General features: G+C 37.8%; 1 protein-coding gene across 9 annotated transcripts in view; it reads right to left on the bottom strand.

Moving 5' to 3' along the window:
• Positions 1-23,911, bottom strand: part of CEP70 (centrosomal protein 70) — a 144,328-nt gene that overhangs the window by 43,097 nt on the left and 77,320 nt on the right. For 8 of the 9 annotated variants that reach the window (XM_049870202.1, XM_049870203.1, XM_049870200.1 and 5 more), the window contains 3 exons: positions 8,098-8,224; positions 7,920-8,008; positions 6,337-6,411 (listed from right to left, as the gene is read on the bottom strand). In XM_049870202.1, coding sequence (XP_049726159.1) covers positions 6,337-6,411; positions 7,920-8,008; positions 8,098-8,224 — 291 coding nt within the window. The remainder of the gene's footprint in view (positions 1-6,336; positions 6,412-7,919; positions 8,009-8,097; positions 8,225-23,911) is intronic. The other variant, XM_049870206.1, reaches the window with a different exon arrangement.

Raw genomic sequence — 23,911 nt, 5'->3', positions numbered from 1 at the left:
TAGTTCATTCAGATATAAGAGACCAAATGGGCAGCTCCTGTTCAAAAGCAGGATGAGAAGGTAGGAAGGGACAGGGACCGGTCAAATGGTCAAGGAAACTGGGGTGGAAAGTGGGAGTGTGCTGTCACATTGTGGGGACTGCAACCAATGTCACAAAACGTGTAAATTTTTGAATGAGAAATTTAACTTGAGCTATAAATCTTCACCTATAGCACAATTAAAAAAAAAAATGAGACTACACACCTTTTAGAATGGCTAAAATCCAAAACACTGACAACACTAAATGCTATAGGGTATATGGAGCAACAGTAAATCTCGTTTGTTGGTGGTGGGAATGCAAAATGGTACAGTGACTTTGGAAGACAGTTTGGCAGTTTCTTACAAAGCTAACTATAGCTTTATTATACAATCCAGCCATTGTGTCTGTACATATTTACCCAAAAAGAGTTGAAAACTTACGTCCACATGAAAACCTGCACATGAATTTTTACAGCATCTTTATTTACAATTGCTAAGAATTGGAAGCAATCAAGATGCCCTTCAATAGGTGAATGGATAAACAAATTGTAGTATATCCACACGATGGAATATTATTGTTAGGTGCCATCGACTCATAAAGAGCCCATGTGACAAAGTGGAACTACCCCACAGGACTTTCTAGGCTCTGATCTTTATGGGAGCAGATTGCCAGGTCTTTCCCCCACAGAGCCACTGGGTGGGTTCAAACCGCCAACCTTTCAGTTAGCAGCAGTTGCACCACCAGGGTTCATATTATTCAATGATAAAAAGAAATGGGCTAATAAGCTAGGACAAAACATGGAGGAACCTTAAATGCATATTGCTAAGTGAAAAGAAGCCATTCTGAAGAAGCTACATACTGTATTATTCCACCTATATGACATTCTGAGAAAGGCAAAACTATACACATAGTGAAAAGATCAGTGGTTGCCAGGGGTTGGAGTGGGGGTGAGGTGGAGTGGCAGTGAAGGGGAGGGGGGAGCACGAATAGGGGGAACATAAGGGATTTTTAGGGCAGTGAAACTATTCCGTATGGTATGTAATGGTGGATACACGATATTATGCATTTTTCAAAACCCATATAAGTGTACCACACCCTGAACTATGAACTTTAGTTAATAAATATTTAGTTAATAATATATCAATATTGGTTCAAGTGTAATAAATGTCTCACACTAATGCAAGGTAATAAGAGAGGCAATGGGTTGGGGAGGTATATGGGAACTACCTGTACTTTCTGCTCAATTTTTCTATGAAACTAAAAATTAATGCTTATTGGCTTAAAAATACTGAAATAAATAGCAGGAATCACAAGAGAAGTAGTGTTCAAAACAAGACTACTTAAAACAGATAAAGCTTTGTAACTAGAGAGCTAACAAAAACAGTAATTGGCACTTTAGAAGGTGTTACAGATTGAATTGTGTCCCCCACAAAAGATAAGTTGAAGTTCTAACTCCTGGTACCTGTCAATGTGACCTTGTTTGGAAATAGGGAAACTTTTCCCTTTCCTGAAGGCTGTACTATACTGCTATTCAGCTCCTTTGGCCTAGGAAAAATTGCATGTGAACAATGAAACTTCTATGTTACACTGCTAATCATTCCCTTACTTTCCAACTGCATGTGAGTTAATTGGTGTTTTAGAAACATGTAGCAGAATAGACTGCACTCAAAAACATGCTATGTCTCCAGAGGAGTCAGGCAGGGCCTGAAGGTATAAAAATCCCCCAGGAGTGGCTAAGGAGTATTCCAGGCGCTTAGCAGACATTCATTCCACGTAGGCAGCATAATCAGCTGGTCTTCTTTGTGGACTCTGAGAAACCCAGAGAACTGTACCTTTCTGAAAATATACTGTGTTGTCTCCTGTTTTGTATAGCTATCTCCATAAATTAAATTTCTATGTGCAGGAACTTTATAGCTTTTAATTGTGTCTTTTGGAGCCTTTTTATGATCCTATGGTGACTACCATGCTGGAGATGGGAAATGAGTTCAAAAGTGGGCTGCTAATTGTTAAATATATTTTAAATTAAAAATGATCATGCTAATTTAGTCACACTGATGTATAACACATGGGTGTATCATGGATGCTTTTCAAAATTACATCATTCTCTGAGTTCTTTTTTTTTTTTTTTTTAAATTGTGCTTTAGGTCAAAGTTTACAAATTAATTTCTCATTAAACAATACACATATTGTTTTTTGACACTGGTTGCCAACCCTGTGACATGCCAACACTCCCCTTCTTGACCTTGGGTTCCCCATTTCCATTCATACAGCTTTCCTGTCCCCTCCTGCCTTCTTGTCCTTGCCCCTGAGCTGATGTGCCCATTTGGTCCCATATACATGGTTGAATTATGTGTGTTATTGTTTTATAGGCTTGTCTAATCTTTGGCTGAAGGGTGAATCTCAGGAGTGACTTCAGTACTGAATTAAAAGGGTGTCCAGGGGCCATATTCTCTGGGTTTCTTTAGTCTCTTTCAGACCAGTAAGTCTGTTTTTTTTTTTTTTTTTTGTGAGTTTAAATTTTGTTCTACATTTCTCCAGCTCTGTCTGGGACCCTCTATTGTGATCCCTGTCAGAGCAGTTAGTGGTGGTAGCCGGGCACCATCTAGTTGTGCTAGACGCTGTCTGGTGGAGGCTGTGGTAGTGGTCTATTAGTCATTTGGACTAATCTTTCCTTGTGTCTTTGGTTTTCTTCATTCTTTCTTGCTCCAGGTGGGGTGGGACCAGTAGATGTATCTTAGATGGCCACTCACAAGCTTTTAATACCCCAGATGCTACCCACCAAAGTAGGATGTAGAACATTTTCTTTATAAACTATGTTACACAAAGTGAGCTAGATGTCCACCGAGACCATGGTGCCCAGCCCTCAGCCCAGTAACTCAATCCCTCAGGGAGGCTGGATGTGTCTACGAATCTTCTATGACTTTGCCTTCGTCAAGTTGTGCTAATCATCCCAGTATTGTGTACTGTCTTACTCTTTCCTTGAGTTCTTTTCTCCTTATTTCTAAAACTTTTAAGATGGCTAGTGTTGGAATTGACTGGATGGCAATGAGTTTTTTTTTTTGTTTGTTTAGTGATGAAAAGAGAAGGAGCCCTGGTGGCACAGCAATTAATCACTTGGCTGCCAACCCAAAGTTGGCAGTTCAAACCCACCAGCCGCTCTGCAGGAGAAAGATGTGGCAGTCTGCTTCCGTAAAGATTCACAGCCTTGGAAACCCTATGGGGCAGTTCTATCTGGCCTACAGGGTCACTATGAGCCAGAATTGACTCAATGGCAAGAGGTCTGGCTGTTTTTTTTTTTCCATTGATGAAAAGAAGGGTGGCTCACTTTGCTTTAGTACCAATGCTACAACTCTGAAGGCAACTCTTTCTCTAAAAAAAAAAAAAGGTGGCTAAATTCTGATTTTGTTTTTCTGTAGCAAAATATAAACACTATTGAAAAATTTAATGGAATTAGTGTAGTGCCTTTGGTTATCTTACATTGACTGACCTATCTGATCATATCATCTTAGCAAAAGAATTTTATAATCAACCTGTTTGCAATACAAGTCAAATAAGAGTCCATTTCCACCCCCACCCCCATGTTAAACTGTTAATAGCCTCAAAGGTTGGATAGCACTAAAAGTAAACACCAAAAAAGCCAAAAATAAAAAGAACTTTCCCTGGTGGCAAAAGGGAAAGAAATGTCTCTTATTCATTTGCTTTCAGCATTTCCTTTGGAAAACTTGTAAATCTTTTGTCTCTTTGAGATACATGTAAATCTTTTTAAAACCTCAATAAGCCTCTTGCCAGTTTTACGTCCCAGGAGTATCTCCCTTGGGACCCTAAAGCCATCTCTTTGAAATGGCTCCATCAAAGAGAATGGTGCTGTGCCTCCCTGTCTCAGTAGGAATTTAGGTGCCTGACTTCAAATTTTAACTTTCTGTTTGTTATAAATATTCTAGAAGTTTTATTTTCCCTTTGGAAAAAGACAAGTAACATGTATATAACAGACTGTACCTGCATGGCTATGGGAAATGGTGAGACTGCTGTCTTTGTAACTTCTTTAAAAGATTGGTTATAATGTGCATCACAGTGTGGTTTACTGTTTAGTTGATAATAAAACCTTTGCACTCTTTTCTACATTTTTTGGAGAGGATTTGCTGGGTTGACAGGAGATTTCATTTTTAATTATTTCCTCAACATTAGTAGTGCTACAAAAAAAAAAAAAAATTTTTTTTTTTTTTTTAGGTTTTACCTTGAAAAATTGTTTTATATTAGATGTTTGTTTTGGGCTGTAATTATTAGAGTGGTGGTTAAGAGAATGAGCTTTGGGTCAGAATGATTGGCTAAAGATCTGATTTTTATCCAAGTCCTTCCAAGTGCTACTTCTGTGATATGGGCAAGTTACCTAACATTCCCCAAAATGTTTCCACGTATAGATACTGACGAAGTTCCTAACTAAAAAAATAAATAAATAAAATAAGAATAATTAGATTTTTAAAGTTCCAAACTTAAACACCTAAAACAAATTATTTCTTCAAAATTCAGCAGAAAATATACCAGGAATTACTTCTGAATCATAATTTCAAAGAGCAATAGTGATAATGCTCCCACTATTTCATGTTTAGTACTTATGTTTTTATGATTTGGAATCAACTCAATGGCAACAGGTTTGGTTTTTTTCATTTACTTATGTCTTTAGCTACCATCTACTTGGCCCCAACTCATGGCAACTCCCAGCACAACAGAGCGAAACACTGCCCAGTTCTGTGCTAGTCTCACGATCAACTGTGGATAACACAATGTTCTGTTGTGACTGGCTGATTTTTGAAGGTAGAGTTCTAGGTCTTTCTTCCTAGTCCATCTTAATCTGGAAGCTCTGCTGAAACCTCTTCTGCATCAAGGCAACATGTGAGCCACCAATGACAGTACACGTGATGGCTGCACGTGAGGTGCACTTGCTAAGAATCAAACCTGGTCTCTTTCATGGAAGGCAAGATTTCTGCCACTGAACTACCACTGCCTCTTGGTACTTACAGTATATTGAAACTGTCTTACAGAAGGCTCCCTTATCTGTGGAGGATATGTTCCAAGACCTCCCATGGATGTTTGAAACCGCAGATAGTACTGAACGCTGTATCTACGATGATTTGTCCTATACATACATATCTATGATAAAGCCTAATTTATAAAGCAGGCATAGAAGAGATTAACAACAACAATGAATAATAAAATAGAACAATTATAACAATACACTGCAATAAAAGTTATATGAATGACAGAGTGGGATGGCGTGAGATTTCATCATGCTATGTACTCATTTAACATTTTGGAACTGGAGGTAACTGAAACCATGAAAATTGAAACCACGGATAAGGGGGGGCTACTGTATTTATTTTTTTCATTGTCTTCCTTCCCTCATGTAATCTCCATGAGGGCAGGGGGCCTTTCTATTCAGTTTACTGCTATTTAACTCTGGTGCTCAGAGTACCAAGCGAAATACTAGCTGAGCGAATGAATGTAGCTGTTCCAAACCTTCCTACTTCTTTTTAACTCTATTTTCTTTCCCCACTAACATTTGGTTCTCAATTTAACTCAATATGTAATTCCTGGATGCCCATAATACTTTCATTTCACTGTGGTACGTTTTGTCAGAGGAGGGAGGAAATGCACTGTCACTGAAAGCTAAAACAACATATACAAATACAACTGATATAATACATTTAACTATACGAACTCATAAAGTCTTCAAAATATTTCATCCCAATGTTCCTCAAACTACTTCCTCAACTCCCATTCCCTTGAATCAGAGTACACATAAATAACCTTCAGACAACACCATCACCATTTGAGGATCAACTTTTTGAAACTCCCCTGAGCACCTGCTTTTCAAAGTCAGGAAAGGTACGAGTGGTGGATAGAAATGGCTCGTTCCATTCATTGTGGTACTTCTGGTTTTAAAATATGGTAAGGCTATATATTATTCAGGTTATGACCACCATAAACAAAAATTGGGGGCTTATCACTCCTAGTTTCAATGACACACTCCTTCATGACTTCCAAAGATAATTTTCTGGCTAAATTCTTTGCACTTTATTGCATCAGGCAACTATTTTTTCCTTGTTCTCATTTAAGATGAACGTATAGCCTCATCCAATACCATGGCGACTTCTTTTGAACTGTGGAGCCAGAAATATCCCCTTTTTACTGTCATTTCCCCCATCAGCCTCATAATGCTAAACCTAAGCCACTACAAGATTGCATGAGGTAAGATGACAGCCAATAAAAATAAACAACAAAATGTAACACCCTAATAAAGATGTAAAAGATATAATTACTTGATGTTTTTCTTAAGGGCTTTTTCCAGTTTCTTCACTTGTTGTTTATAAAGTCTTAATTCATGCTGTGTGGGCCTGCAGAAAACAAATCATGTTGAATCCATTCAATTTACTGAAAAATATTATAAAGATATTTAATAATAAATAATATAGCATACCTTGTTACTTGTCAGAAATACTCTTATTAAAATTCTTAAAATATTTCATGACTACTAGTAAAGGTATTTACTGGCCATTTGGATTTCTTCTGTGTATTCCTTGTTAAAAACTTTACTTAGCTTTGTTGTTGTTAATCTATTACTTGTTTTTATAGTGAAATATTTCAAATACACAGAATAGAGAATACTATACTAAATACTAGTCTATCTACCATCTAGCTTTATCAAATTTTAACGTTAACACATTTGCTTCAAATCTTTTTTTAAACCTAAAACATTACAAGCGTACTTAAAAGTCCATGTGTCCCTCATTAATTTCATTCCTCTTCCTCCCATACCACAGTAACCACTATCCTGATGTCAGTGTTCACTATGTTCATGCATGTTTTAAAGCTTTTATATGACCAGGAATTTACATATTATTGTGTAGCATAAGTTCCAATCTTCTCTCCACTAAAGTCACCACTGTTTTATCACAGAGCTTAGGACAGTACCTAAATTACAATAGGTATTCAACAAATATTTGTTCAATTATAAAGCCTAGACAATGCCCATTCCTTATTACCTACAACATGTAGAAGGTCATTCTTTTGTGACCATACACTGAACTGTGTTCCCCAAAAAGATATGCTGAAGTCCTAACTCCTGTATCTGTGGAGGTGACCTTTTTTGGAAATAGGTTCTTTCTTTAAAGATGTTATCAGTTAAGTCAATGAAGTTATACAAAAGCAGGATGGGTCCTAATCCCCTTGGAGTGGGGTCTTATAAATGGGAGGCCAGACATGGAGATAGAGTCACAAAGAGGGAAGGTACCATATGAAGATAGTCTACAAACCAAGGAATGTTAAGAGATGCTTGGGGGCTATCATAAACTTGAAAAGGAAGGAACTTCCCCTTGAGTAGACAGAGTACTGGCCTGGCCAACACCCTGAATTTGGACTCCTCGCCTCCAGAACTGTGAGACAAAAAAATTTCTGTTCTTTAAAGCCACCTACTTTGCGGTATTTTGTCATGGCAGCCCTAGGAAACTAAGACAGCTGTATATAAATAAATAAATATTTCTGTTATGTGGCAACTTTTTACTTTTCCTTTCCTCTTATACTACAGGGATTAAACAAGAAGACTTTCTAAATAGTTTAGAATGAGAAAAGTGTTGGTAAAAGAGTGAATCTACTCTGAGTTCCCACCTAGTTCCATCTTCCTAAATGTGGACACCTATTTCCTTACTTCCCTTGCCTATGTATGTGTTCTTGTTTCTTCCACCATATATTCACAGAAGACAACTGGCTAAAGTGAGTATGTGAGCATGAGATTCTCAAGATTAGTTTAATAGTAAAGTGGCTAGAATGATCCACTTAACATTACAAATTCCAGTGTGTGATTACTTTTAAAAGGATAAAGAAAAATTGCTTAAGTTCCTCTCACCTGGTTTCCAAATCTTTTTGGAGGTTCAGCTTTTCACATAAAAGTACATCAATCCTGGATTTCGATTCCTGGAGTTGATTCTGTAATGACTGCAACAGATTTCACAGAAAAAATAGTTAACTTTCCTAGGAGTTATTACTTTATAAGAGAGTATTTTTTAGTCATGCAGTTCCCATACCATTAGGAGGCCTTTATAACTTGGTGAGGCATCCAGGCTTGTATGGTCTTTTTCTTCTTCTGACTGACTTTCATCTTCTTTCCATAGTCTATAAAAAGATATATGTGGTGCACTTCTTATGAAAAATCTATCTTCAAAGGAAAAAAAAAACCTTACAATAATAAAACACAAACCTTGAAAACATTATACTATGTAAAAGAAGCAGTCATAGGTATTCCATTTATATGAAATAGCTAGAATAGGCAAAACCATACAGGCAGAAAGTAAATTAGTGGTAGATTAGGTTGGGGGATGAAGGGATAGGGAGGAAATGAGGAATGACTGCTAATAGGTGCAGGGTTTCTAACTGGGGTGATGAAAATGTTCTAAAATTGACTGTAGTGATGGTGGTACAACTCTGTGAACAAATTAAAAACCACTAAACTGTACACTTTAGGAAGGTGAATTTTATGGTATGTGAATTATATCTCAACAAAGCTGTCATTTTTAAAAAGCTGTTTAGTTCCAACAGGACAGCTTGAAGAGCTCCACTGGCCCCGCTCCTAGTGAAAACGTTAAAAGAAAAAAGAACCATTTAAATGTAAAGCCTTTAGAAATGGCCCTAAGGATAAACAGCAAATGAAGAAACATTTATTTAAGGAAATCTATGAAAATTCAGTTAGAAAGGTAAGAGTCAGTGGTATTTGAACTAAGACTGCTCCTTCCTTGCCCCCTCCCAACTCCAGGCTGATACAATCAAAAACATGGGGATCCCTCTTCTACCAGACTGCAGTAGGAGAGTTTTCTTTCCAGGAGGAACAGAACTTCAGCACTTCTCATTCTACCCCAGTTACCTGTTTATGAGGCTACGTCTTGAGCAAGTGCTGCTGAGAGGTGGGAGCTCCCTTCTTCTACCCAACACCCAGTCATGGGCAGAGGTTGTATCTTGGACATGGTATGCTGAGAACACAGGGGCCCCAACTTTCCTTGCCATGGCTCATGAGGTAGTAGCTTTATGCAGAGAGGCAAGCAAAGAGGACCTCAGGCTGGTAGGCTGCTTCCTCCCCCTCTCTATCTAGTGCTTAGCTCCTATAGTAGGAGTATCACTCAGAGTGAAGCTTGTTATTGTCCCCACCCACAGCTCTAGAGCCCTGTCAGGGATTTTGCTTCAGGGGAGAAGCAGGCCATAAAACAGCTACAAATCTCTTCTCAAAGGAACTGCCCCCATTTGCAATACAGAATGAAAAATTTCAAGCCTAAGCTCTCAAGAACAGTGGAGGTTGTGGTAAAAGACAATTTGGAAGAGATTCCTGGATTTAATGAAGGGACAGCCTAGAATAAAAAAAAAAAAAAATTTTTTTTTTTTTTTCAATCTAGATTATAGGTCACCTAATTTGCAGGAGAGAACCAGGGAATAAGACAGCTGGGAGAAGTCCTTCTGGGGTCAGAACAAATATTAAATGCTGCCCTCAGAAACTATTCCTTCAAAGGAGCCATAATACAATTGGATTCATTTGTGGAACAACTTACACTCCTGGAAATTGTTGAAACAAAACAACCAGTCACCATTTAGTGGGGCTGAACAAATGTGGTGAGGAAAGAAGAGGAAGAGAGCCTTACTGATATATCACTATAATTCCAGGGTGACTGTGGGAATATCCAAAGCTGCACCTCCTGAAGAGAAATATTAGAGGCTTAACACTGTTGGGAGGAAATAGACTCTACCACTAAAATAATTCCAGTCAGTTACTAAGAAAATAAAGAACCAAATAACAATAACAAGCCATGGAGGAAGGGGGAGGGAGAAGTCTCTACAGGTGCTACAATATATTATTTAAAATGTCCAGTCTAACAAAAATTTATAAGCATACAAAGAAATCGAAAAGTATGACTCGTACACTAGAAAAGAAGCAGACAACAAAAACTGCCTGTGAGAGGGGCCAGATGTTGAATTTGATAAAGACTTCAAAGTAGCCACTATAAACATGTTCACAGAAGGAACATTAATAAGTGTCCTAACATACACATAAAATACTAGAAGGCAAGAAGACAGAGAAAGGAGCAGAAAAATTATTCAAAGGAATAATAGCAGAAAACTTATCAAATTTATTGAAAAACAATAACCTATACATCCAGGAAGTTCAACAAACGCCAAGCAGGATAAACACAAGAGATTCACAAACAGACACATGATTTAGTAAAAATGCTAAAAGTCAAAGACAAGGAGAAAATCTTGAAGGCAACAAGTGAAAATGACTTGTCGCTGACAAGGGAAACCCAATGATTAACAGCTGACTTCTCAGAAGAAACCATGGCAGCTGGGGGAGGGGAGAGGAGCAGCTGGATAACATATTCAAAGTACTCAAAAATAAAAACAAAACTGTCAACCAAGAACCCTGTATCCAGCAAAGCTATCTTTCAAAACTGAAGGTAAAATAAAGATTTTCCTAGAAAACAAAAACTGAGAGAAGCAGACCCACCTTACAAAACATGCAAAAGGAAGTTGTTCAGGCTAGAAGCCAGTGATTCCAGACAGAAATCTGAATTCACACAAGAAAACAGAGCACAGGTAAATTATGTGATGATAAAACACACTATAGATGCATTTTTTTCTCCTTCCTTCCTTCTTCCCTTAACTAATTTAAAAAGCAATTGCAATTTAATGGATAGAACTGACATTCCAATTTTCACCAAGTGTGCTGAATCCATTCAATGGGGAAAGAAGAATCTCTTTAATAAATGGTACTGGAAAAACTAGATTTCCATATGCAAAAGAGTGAAGCAGGATCCAAACCTCGTACAACATATAAAAGCGAATTCAAAATGGATCAAGAACCTAAATGTGTGAACTAAAACCATAAAACTCTCAGAAGAAAACACAGGGGTATGCTACAGGGCCTAGCTTTTAACCACAGATTCTCAAGTATGACATCAAAAGTACAAGCAGCAAAAGACAAAACAGATAAATAACACTTCGTAAAAATTAAACACTTTTGTTCATCAAAGGAGTTTATTAACAAAGTGAAGAGACAATCCACAGTTCAAGAGAAAAATTTTGGGAGCCATATATCTAATAAGTGTTTAATATACAAAATATGTAAAGAATTCCTACAACATCAAAAAGACAAACAACCAAATTAAAAAATGGGCAAAGGATTTGAATAGATATTTCACCAAAGGGGATCTACAAATGACCAACAATCACATAGAAAGATGCTCAACATCATTAGGAAGGTGCAAATCAAAACCACAATGAGATATTGCCTCACCCCCACTAGAACGGCTGTGATTTTTTTTAAAAAAAGGAAAACAACAGGTGTTGAAGAAGTGGAGAAACTGGAACCCTTATTCATTGCTGGTGAGGATGCAAAATGGTGTATACCTGCTGTGGAAAACAGTTTGGTGGTTTCTCAAAAAATTGAACATAGAATTACCATATGACCCAGAAATCCTAATCCTGGGTATATATCCAAAAGAACTGAAAGCAGCAACTCGTAGCACTATTCACAATAGCCAAAAGATGGAAACAACCTAAATGTTCATCAAATAATAAATGTATAAACAAAATGTGGCATATATATATATATATATATATATATATATATATACACACACACAATGGTATATTACTCACCTTAAAGAGAAATGAAGTACTGATACAGGCTATAACATGGATGAACCCTGAAAACATTACACTGTGTGAAATAAATCAGTCACAAAAGAATACTGTATGATCTTTTATATGAAATAGGCAACTGTAGAGAGACCAAAGATTATGACTAGTTACCAGGGCTGGGAGAGAGGGAAACTGTTAGGGAGCACTGAGATTATGTTAATGATGATAGAATAATTTGAAAAAGGATAGTAATAATGGTATACAACATGATGAACATAATCAATGTCAATGAATTATACATGTAAATATTTAATTACATATGTAGAAAAAGAAAAAAGTAATTTTATAAAATAATATGTACATAATATATTTTGGGGTCTATAATATTTATTTATTTTTTTTTGTGTGTAGAAACGTGTCTGTCAGTTTGTCATACTGTGGGGGTTTGTGCGTTGCTGTGATGCTGGAAGCTATGCCACTGATATTCAGACACCAGCAGGGTCATCCATGGAGGACAGGTTTCAGCTGAGCTTCCAGACTAAGACAGACTAGGAAGAAGAACCCAGCAGTCTACTTCTGAAAAGCATTAGCCAGTGAAAACCTTATGAATAGCAGCAGAACATTGTATGATATAGTGCTGGAAGATGAGCCCCTCAGGTTGGAAGGCACTCAAAAGGATGACTGGGGAAGAGCTGCCTCCTCAAAGTGGAGTTGACCTTAGTGACATGGATGGAGTAAAGCTTTCGGGACCTTCATTTGCTGATGTGGTGCAACTCAAAATGAGAAAAAACAGCTGCAAACATCCATTAATAATTGGAACCTGGAATGTATGAAGTAAGAATCTAGGAAAATTGGAAATTGTCAAAAATGAAATGGAATGCATAAGCTTCAATATCCTAGGCATTAGTGAGCTGAAATGGACTGGTATTGGCCATTTTGAATCAGTCAATCATATAATCTACTTTCCTGGGAACGACAACTCGAAGAGGAATGGTGTTGCATTCATCGTCAAAAAGAACATTTCAAGATCTATCCTGAAGTACACTGCTGTCAGTGATAGGATAATATCCATACACCTACAAGGAAGATCAGTTAATACAGCTATTATTCAAATTTATACACCAACCACTAGGGCCAAAGGTGAAGAAATAGAAGATTTTTATCAGCTGCTGTAGTCTGAAATTGATCAAACATGCAATCAAGATGCATTGATAATTACAGGCAATTGGAATACGGAAGTTCGAAACAAAGAAGGATTGGTAGTTGGAAAATATGGTCTCACTGACAGAAACAATGCCGGAGATCGAATGATAGAATTTTGCAAGACCAACGATGTCTTCATTGCAAATACTTTCTTTTACAAACATAAACGGTGACTATACACATGGACCTCTCCAGATGGAACGCACAGAAATCAAATTGACTACATCTGTGGAGAGAAACGATGGAAAAGTTCAATATCATCAGTCAGAACAAGGCCAGGGGCCGACCGTGGAACAGACCATCAATTGCTCATATGCATGTTCAAGCTGAAACTGAAGAAAATCAGAACAAGTCCACGAGAGCCAAAATATGACCTTGAGTATAACCCACCTAAATTTAGGGACCATCTGAAGAAAAGATTTGACACATTGAACACTAGTTACTGAAGACCAGACAAGTGTGGAATGACATCAAGGACATCATGCATGAAGAAAGCAAGAAGTCATTGAAAAGACAGGAAAGAAAGAAAAGACTGAGATGGATGTCATAGGAGACTCTGACACTTGCTCTTGAGCGTCGAGCAGCTAAAGCAAAAGGAAGAATTGATGAAGTGAAAGAACTGAACAGAAGATTTCCAAGGGTGTCTCGAGAAGACAAAGTAAAGTATTAAAATGACATGTGCAAAGACCTGGGGATGGAAAACCAAAAGGAAAGAACATGCTCGATGTTTCTCAAGGTGAAAGAACTGAAGAAAAAATTCAAGCCTTGAGTTGCAATAGTGAAGGATTCCATGGGGAAAATATTAAACAGTGCAGGAAATGTCAAAAGGAGATGGAAGGAATACACAGAGTCATTATACCAAAAAGAATTAGTTGATGTTCAACCATTTCAAGAGGTGGCATATGATCAGGAACAGATGATACTGAAGGAAGAAGTCCAAGCTGCTCTGAAGGCATTGGCAAAAAACAAGGCTCCAGGAATTGATGGAATATCAATTGAGATGTTTCAACAAACAGATGCAGCGCTGGAGGTGCTCACTCGTCTATGCCAAGAAATACGGAAGACAGCTTCCTGGCCAACTGACTGGAAGAGATCCACATTTAAGCCTATTCCCAAGAAAGGTGATCCAAACGAATGTGGAAATTATAGAACAATATCATTAATATCACATGCAAGCAAAAGTGTCTACAGCAGAATATCGACAGGGAACTGCTAGAAATTCAGGCCAGTTTCAGAAGAGGATGTGGAACCAGGGATATCATTGCTGATGTCAGATGGATCCTGGCTGAAAGCAGAGAATACCAGAAGGATGTTTACCTGTGTTTTATTGACTATGCAAAGGCATTCGACTTTGTGGATCATAACAAACCATGGATAACATTGCGAAGAATGGGAATTCCAGAACACTTAATTATGCTAATGAGGAACCTTTAGATAGATCAAGAGGCAGTTGTTTGGACAGAACAAGAGGATACTGATTGGTTTAAAGTCAGGAAAGGTGTGCGTCAGGGTTGTATTCTTTCACCATACCTATTTAATCTGTATGCTGAGCAAATAATATGAGAAGCTGGACTATATGAAGAAGAACGGGGCATCAGGATTGGAGGAAGACTCATTAACAACCTGCATTATGCAGATGACACAATCTTGCTTGCTGAAAGTGAAGAGGACTTGAAGCACTTACTAATGAAGATCAAAGACCACAGCCTTCAGTATGATTGCCACCTCAACATAAAGAAAACAAAAATCCTCACAACTGGACCAATGAGCAACATCATGATAAACGGAGAAAAGATTGAAATTGTCAAGGATTTCATTTTGCTTGGATCCACAATCAACAGCCATGGAAGCAGCAGTCAAGAAATCAAAAGACGCATTGCACTGGGTAAATCTGCTGTAAAGGACCTCTTTAAAGTGTTGAAGAGCAAAGATGTCACCCTGAAGACTAAGGTGCACCTGACCCAAGCCATGGTATTTTCAATCACATCATATGCGTGTGAAAGCTGGACAATGAATAAGGAAGACCGAAGAAGAGTTGACGCCTTTGAATTGTGGTGCTGGCGTAGAATATTGAATATATCATGCATGGACTGCCAAGAGAACGGACAGATCTGTCTTGGAGGAGGTACAACCAGAATGCTCCTTGGAAGCAAGGATGGCGAGACTGCATCTTACATACTTTGGAAATGTTGTCAGGAGGGATCAGGCCCAGCCTGGAGAAGGACATCATGCTTGGCAGAGTACAGGGTCAGCGGAAGAGAGGAAGACCGTCAACGAGGTGGACTGACACAGTGGCTGCAACGATAAGGTCAAGCATAACAACGATTGTAAGGATGGCTCAGGACGGGGCACTGTCTCGTTCTGTTGTGCATAGGGTCGCTATGAGTCGGAGCCGACTCGACGGCACCTAACAACAATAACAATTTCACTCAGCATAATGCCATCCAGATTCCTCCATGTTATGAAATGTTTCACGGATTCATTACTGTTCTTTATTGATGCATAGACTTCCACTGTGTGAATATACCATAATTTATTTATCCATTTATCCGTTGACGGGCACCTTGGTTACTTCCATCTTTTTGCTATTGTACACAGCACTGCAATGAACATGGGTGTGCATATATCTGGTCGTGTAAAGGCTCTTACTGTTCGTGTAAAGGCTCGTATTTCTTTAACCCTAACCCTTATATTTCTAGCTTCTGAAGGAAGTGCCAAATCGATTTCCAAAGTGGTTGTACCATTTTACATTCCCACCAGCAGTGTATACCCCAGAAAGTGTTCCAATTTCTCCACAGCCTCTCCAACATTTATTGTTTTGTTTTTTGGATTAATGCCAACCTTGTTCGAATGAGATGAAATCTCATAGTAGTTTTGATTTGCATTTCTCTAATGGCTAATGACCGTGAGCATTTCCTCATGTATCTGTTAGCTACCTGAATGTCTTCTTTAATGAAGTGTCTGTTCATATCTTTTGTCCATTTTTTAATTGGGTGATTTGTCATTTTGCAGTTGAGTTTTTGCAGTATCATATAGATTTTAGAGATCAGGTGCTGATCGGAAATGTCATAGCTAAAAACTTTTTCCTAGTCTGTAGGTAGTTTTTTTTACTCTTTTGGTGAAGTCTTTGGATGAGCATAGGCGTTTGATTTTTAGGAGCTCCCAGCTATCTAATTTTTCTTCTGCATTGTTAGTAATGTTTTGTATATTATTTATGCCATGTATTAGGGCTCCTAATGTTGTCCCCATTTTTTCTTCCATGATCTCTATCATTTCAGATTTTATATTTAGGTGTTTGATCCATTTTGAGTTCATTTTTGTCCATGGAGTGAGGTATGGGTCTTGTTTCATTTTTTTTTGCAGATGGATATCCAGTTATGCCAGCATCATTTGTTAAAAAGACTGTCTTTTCCCCATTTAACTGTTTTGGGGGCTTTGTCAAATATCAACTGCTCATATGTGGAGGGATTTATCTCCAGATTCTCAATTCTGTTCCATGGGTCTATGTATCTGTTATTATACCAGTACTAGGCTGTTTTGACTACTGTGGCAGTGGAATAGGTTCTAAAATCAGGTAGAGTAAGGCCTTCCAGTTTGTTCTTCTTTTTCAGTAATGCTTTACTTATCCGGGTCCTCTTTCCTTTCTGTATGAAGTTGATTTGTTTCTCCAACTCATTAAAGAATGCCATTGGAATTTGGATCGGAATTACATTAAATGTACAGATCATTTTTGGTAGAACAGACATTTTTATAATGTTAAGTCTTCCCATCCATCAGCAAGGTATGTTCTTCCACTTATGTAGGTCTCTTTTGGTTTCTTGCAGAAGTGTACCGTAGTTTTCTTTGTATAAGTCTTTTACATCTCTGGTAAGATTTATTCCTAAGTATTTTATCTTCTTGGGGGCTACTGTAAATGGTATTGATTTGGTGATTTCCTCTTCAATGTTCTTTTTGTTGGTGTAGAGGAATTCAACTGATTGTGGTATATTAATTTTTATCCCAATACTCTGCTGAACTCTTCTACTAGTTTCAGTAGTTTTCTTGAGGATTCCTTAGGATTTTCTGTACATAAGATCATGTCATCTATAAATAGAGATACTTTTACTTCTTCCTTGCCAATCTGGATGCCCTTTATTTCTTTATCTAGCCTAATTGCTCTGGCTAGGACTTCCAGCACAATGTTGAATAAGAGTGGTGATAAAGGGATCCTTGTCTGGTTCCCGATCTCAAGGGGAATGCTTTCAGGGTTCTCCATTTAGGATGATGTTGAGTGTTGGCTTTGTATAAATGCCTTTTATTATGTTAAGGAATTTTCCTTCAATTCCTATTTTGCTGAGAGTTTTTATTGTGAATGGGTGTTGAACTTTGTCAAATGCCTTTTCTGCATCAATTGATAAAATTATGTGATTCTCATCTTTTATTTATGTGATGGATTACATTGTTTTTCTAATGTTGAACCATCCCTGCATATGTGGTATGAATCCCACATGGTCATGGTGAATTTTTTTTTGATATGTTGTTGAATTATTTTGGCTAGAATTTAGTTTAGGATTTTTGCATCTAAGTTCATGAGGGATATAGGTCTGTAATTTTCTTTTTTTGTGGTGCCTTTACCTGGTTTTGGTATCAGGGATATGCTGGCTTCATAAATGAGTTTGGTAGTATTCCGTTCTTTTCTATGCTCTGAAATACCTTTAGTAGTAGTAGTGTTAACTCTTCTCTGAAAATTTGGTAGAACTCCACAGTGAAGTCGTCGGGGGCCAGGGCTTTTTTTGTTAGGAGTTTTTTGGTTACCTTTTCAATCTCTTCTTTTGTTATGGGTCTATTTAGTTGTTCTACCTCTGTGTTAGTTTAGGTAGGTAGTATGTTTCTAGGAATTCATCTGTTTTTTCTAGATTTTCAAATTTGTTAGAGTACAGTTTTTCATAATAATCTGATTCTTTATGTAATTGTAGAAGTTATAAGTGTGAAAGAGTGGACTAAGGGGGAGGCACTGCTGGACTCAAGTACAGTGGCTGAACCTAAAGTTCCTTAAAGGTTTTGCTATGCTGATACCTCGTGAAGCTCAGAGCAAGGGAATAATCTCCTCTTATTTAAATTTTATCAGAGGCCCAGGAAGATTAAGCCGAGATGACTTTTGGAGAACCCCACCAAATCAGGTGGACAACTGCAGCCAATCTGTATGGCTGGAACTTAAGTAAGCTCACCCTGAGGACTCTTTTGCCCTAATGAAGGACTAATTGCTAATGACTGTTTTGGACTGGTGACATGATTGGGAGGGGGAGGTTATCCTCTAGATATGAATGAACCATTGGTAGAAAAGCCAGGGGGTGGCCTGCAGTGCAATGGATCACTTTTATGTGTCCCTTCAAGCCATAGTCTTGTAACTCCCACCCAAGCAATTGGGTGGGACTGTGCAAATAAAGCAAGTGTGGACCACGAAGGTGATCGGTCAGTTTTGCCTTAAGAGAAAGCCAATTACAGAGACAGGATCCCACCACCACCAAGGAAGAAGAGCTAGAAGTGGGCAGAGTACGTCCTTTGGACCTGGGATCCCTGTACTGAGATCCTCCTGGAGCCAGGAGACAGAGAGAGCTGAAACACGGACAAAAGCGGATGCAGAGAAACAGTAGTGGGAGAGACCATCAGGAGGTAGCACGGTGGGCTTCCTGGCCCATTGAGTAAGAAAGGCAGAGGTAATGGGCCAGGGAGAGGCCTGTTTGCAAGCACGGCTGGGAAGAGGGTGTCTTAATGGAAGAACTGTATCCTGAGCATTCTTGAACCTGAATTATAACCTATTACTTCCCTAATAAACCCCCATAATCGTGATTATTGTCTGTGAGTCCTATGTGGCCATTGCAATGAATTATTGAACCAAGCAGAGAAGTAGAGAGTGCCGTGGGAGGGAGGTTGGTGTCAGAATTGGTAAAGATGGCAGAGAGAAGAGGCATGTCCGACCTTTGCCTTATATGAATCAGCTTGGGCTGCTGGTCTTGATTCTCCTTCCCCTTTGTGAAGTTAGTGGAGGTCAGACACCAGTCTCTCGTCATTTTACACAACTATATCAATAATGTTAAATGTGGATGGATTAAACAATCCAATCGAAAGTCAAAATGTTGTCATTCTGGATAAAAAATATGATCTAAGTAATATGCTGTCTAGAGAAGACACACTTTAGTTTCAAAGATACAAATGAACTGGAAGTAAAAGGACTGAACAAAATATATTATGTAAACAGCAACAAAAGATAGCTGAAGTGAGAATACTAATATAAGAGAGAATAGACTTCAAAACCAAAAACTACAGAAGTGAGGGATATTTTATAGTGAAAAAAGGTCAATCCACAAGGAAGATACAACAATTATAAACATACATACACCTGATAACAGAGCACAAAAATATATGAAGCGAAAACTTACAGACAAGAAATACATGGAGCAAAACTGACAGAAATTAAGAGAGAAATACAAAATTCTATAATAATAGCTGGAGACTTCAATGCCCCACTTTTGATAATGGGTAGAACTAGCAGACAGAAAATCAACAAGAAAATAAGAAACTTGAACAAATACTATAAAGCAACCAGACTTAAAAGACATCTACAGAACACTCTACCAAACAACAACAAAATATATATTCTTCTCATGTGCATATGGAGCATTTTGTTGCATATACCATATGCTAGACCATAAAACACTTAAATGAATTTAAGAGGACAGAAATAATATAAAGTCTGTTCTCTGACTATAATGAAATGGCATTAGGAATCAACAGCAGGGAAAAACTCAGGAAACTCATAAACAATGTGGAAATTAAACAATAAACTCCTAAATAACACACTGGTCAACGATGAAATTAAAAGGAAAATCGGAAAATACTTTCAGATAAATGAAAATGAAGACACAACATACCAATAATTATGCAATGCAGCTAAAGTACTATTTACAGGGAAATTAATAGCTGTAAGCACCTATATTAAAAAAGAAGATCTCAAATCAATAACCTAACGCTCTATTTTAATGTACTGGAAAAAAAAAGAGCAAACTAAACCTAAAGGAAGCAGAAAGAAGGAAAGATTAGAGCAGAAATGAATGAAGTATGTAATAGAAAGCAACAGAGAGAAATGAATGAAACCAAAAGCTTTTTCGTTGAAAAGATCACAAAATTGACAAACCCTTAGCCAGGCTGACCAAGGCGGGGAAAGAAGCTCAAATTACTAGAATCTAATAAAAGAAGAGATATCACTACCAACATTACAGAACTAAAAAGGGTTATAAAGGTATACTAGGAACAACTGGAAACCCTGGTGGCGTAGTGGTTAAGTGCTACGGCTGCTAACCAAGAGACCAGCAATTCGAATCCGCCAGGCGCTCCTTGGAAACTCTATGGGGTAGTTCTACTCTGTCCTATAGGGTCACTATGAGTCAGAATCCACTCGACAGCAGGGTTTTTTTTTTTTACTAGGAACAATTGTACACCAACATATTAGGTAACTTAGATGAAACAGTCAAATTCTTAAAAATGACACAAACTACTGAAATCGACTCTAGGAGAGGTAGACAATCTGAATATACCTACAACTGTAGAGATTGAATTAGTAATAAAAAATCTACCCCCCAAAAAAGAAAAAGAAAAAAGGCCAACCCCAAGTGGTTTTACTGAAGAAATACTATTTCTTCACAAACTCTTCCAAAAAACAGAAGAGGAGAAAACACTTCCCAACTCATTTTATAAGGCCAGTATTACCCTGATACAAAAACCTGACAAAGACATCAGAAGAAAACTACAGACCAATAGCTCTTATGAATACAAATCCAAAACTTTCAACAAAACACTACAAATCAAATCCTGCAACATATAAAAAGAATGATATACCACAAACAAGTGGGATTCATCCCAGGAATGGAAGGTTGGCTCAACATCCAAAAATCTATTAATGTGACACATTATATCAATAGAAAAACCAAAAATCACATGATCAAATCAAGAGATGCAGAAAATGCATTTGACAAAATTCAACACACTTTCCTGACAAAAACAACAAAAAGGATTGAACAAACTAGGAATAGAAAGGAATTTTCTTAACTAGATAAAAGGCATCTATGAAAAACCACAGCTAACAATATACTTAATGGTAAAAGACTGGATTCCCCCTAAAATCAGGAACACAACAAGGATGAACACTCTTTGACACTTCTATTGAACACTGTACTGGAGGTTCTAGCCAGGGAAATTGGGCAATAAAAAGATAGAAAAGGTACTCAGATTGGGGGAAAAAAAAAAAATGTAAAAAACCATCTGTTCGTAAGTGACATGATCTTGTATGTAGAAAATCCTCAGGAACCCACTTTAAAAACTATTAGAATAAATAAGCTCAGCAATGTTGCACAACATAAGATCAATATACAAAAATCATTAGTTTTTCTATACACTTGTAATGAACAATCTAAAAGTGATATTAAGAAAATAATTCCCACCAATGACTGCCCTGACAGGGAACACAACAGACAGCCCCTGATGGAGCAGGAGAAAAGTGTGGTGCAGAACTCGAATTGATGTAAAAAGACCAGACTTAATGGTCTGCCTGAGACTAGAAGAACCCCAGAAGACACGGCCCCCAGACTTTCTGTTAACTCAGAACTAAAACCATTCCCAAAGCCAACTCTTCAGACAAAGATTAGACTGGACTATAAAACATAAAATAATACTTGTGAAAAGTGTGCTTCTTAGTTCAAGTAGATACAGGAGACTAAATGGGCAGCTCCTGTCTGGAAGTGGGATGAGAAGGCAGAAAGGGATAGAAACTGGGTGAATGGACATGGTAAACCTGCAGTGGGAAGAGGCAGTGTGCTGACATTACAAGGATTGCAACTAGGGTCACATAACAATATATGTACAAATTTTTGTATGAGAAATTAACGTGAGCTGTCACCTAAAGCACAATACAAAGCAAAACAATTCCATTTACAATAGCATAAAAAAGAATAATATACACAGAAATAAATTTAAGAAGTATGAAACTGATACCCTGAAAACTACAAAACATTTTTGAAAGAAATTAAAGATCTAAATAAATGGGAAAATATTCCATGTTCGTGGATCAAAAAACATAGTAAGATGGCAATACTCCCCAGATGTTTCCACAGATTCAATGAAATCTCTATCACAATCCCAGCTGACTTCTTTGTAGAAATTAACAAGCTGCTTCTAAAATTCATATGGAATCATAAGGGACCCAGACAACCAAAATAATCAATAGCCAAAATACGAATAAAGTAGGATGACTCACACTTCCTGATTTAAAAACTTATTACAAAGCAACAGTAATCAAGACAGTATGGTAATGATATAAGGATAGATATAAATCTATGGAAGAGAATTGTGTGTGTATAAATAAACCCATATATCTGTGGTCAACTTATTTAAAACAGGAATGCCAAGACCATTCAATGGGGAAAGAACAGTCTTCAACAGATGACGCTGGGACAACTAGATTGTTGTTGTTGTTAGTTGCCATCAAATTGATTCTGATTCACGGCAACTCCACGTATGCAGAGTAGAACTGCTCCACAGGGTTTTCAAGGCTGTGATCTTTTGGAAACAGATCACCAGTCCTGTATTCCAAGGCAACTCTGATTTCTTGACTGCTGCTTCCATGAGTGTTGATTGTGGATCCAAGCAAAATGAAATCCTTGACAACTTCAATCTTTTCTCCATTTATCATGATGTTGCTTACTGGTCCTGTTGTGAGGATTTTTCTTTTATGTTGAGGTGTAATCCATGCTGAAGGCTGTGGTCTTTGATCTTCATCAGTAACCGCTTCTAGTCCTTTTCACTTTCAGCAAGCAAGACTGTGTTATCTGCATAAGACAGGTTGTTAATGAGTCTTTCTCCAATCCTGATGCCCTGTTCTTCATATAGTCCAGCTTCTCAGATTATTTGCTCAGCATACAGATTAAATAGGTATGGTGAAAGGATACAACCCTGACACACACCTTTCCTGACTTTAAACCACGCAGTATCCCCTTGCTCTGTTCAAACGACTGCCTCTTGATCTGTGTACAGGTTCCTCATGAGCACAATTAAGTGTTCTGGAATTCCCATTCTTCACAATGTTATCCATAATTTGTTATGATCCACACGGTCAAATGCCTTTGTACAGTCAATGAAACACGGGTGAACATCTTTCATGGTATTCTCTGCTTTCAGCCAGGATCCATCTGACATCAGCAATGATATCCCTTGTTCCACCATCTTCTTTTGAATCTGGCTTGAATTTCTGGCAAGTCTCTGTCAATGTATTGCTGCAGCCGCTTTTGAATGGTCTTCAGCAAAATTTTACTTGCGTGTGGTATTAATGACATTGTTTGATAATTTCTGCATTTGGCTGGATCACCTTTCTTGGGAATAGGCATAAATATGTATCTCTTCCAGTAGGTTGGCCAGGCAGATGTCTTCCAAATTTCTTGGCATAGATGAGTGACTACTTCCAGCATTATACCCGTTTGTTGAAACATCTCAGTTTGTATTCTGTCAGTTGCTGGAGCCTTGTTTTTTGCCAATGCATTCAGTGCAGCTTGGACTTCTTCCTTCAGTACCATGGGCTCCTGTTCATATGCTGGCTCCTGTTCATATGCTACCTCCTGAAATGACTGAATATTAAACAATTCTTTTTGGTACAGTGACTGTGTACTCCTTCCATCTTTTTTTTTTTTTTAAATTTATTGTGCTTTAAGTGAAAGTTCACAAATGAAGTCAGTCTCTCACACAAAAACTTATATACACCTTGTTGTGCACTCCTAGCTGCTCTCCTCCTAATGAGACAGCACACCCCACCTATCCACCCTGTATTCCCTGTGTCCATTTGTCTTAGCCTGGGTTCTCTAGAGAAGCAAAACCAGTAATGCATATAAATACATATAAACCAAACCTGTTGCCGTCAAGTCGATTCTGACTCATAGTGACCCTACAGGACAGAATAGAACTGCCCCATAGAGTTTCTAAGGAGCACCTTGT

This window comes from Elephas maximus, chromosome 26 (assembly GCF_024166365.1).
Source record: "Elephas maximus indicus isolate mEleMax1 chromosome 26, mEleMax1 primary haplotype, whole genome shotgun sequence".
Classification (NCBI taxonomy): Eukaryota; Metazoa; Chordata; class Mammalia; order Proboscidea; family Elephantidae; genus Elephas; species Elephas maximus.
The sequence above is the reverse complement of the archived record's forward strand: the minus strand, read 5'-3'. Positions and strand labels throughout refer to the sequence as shown.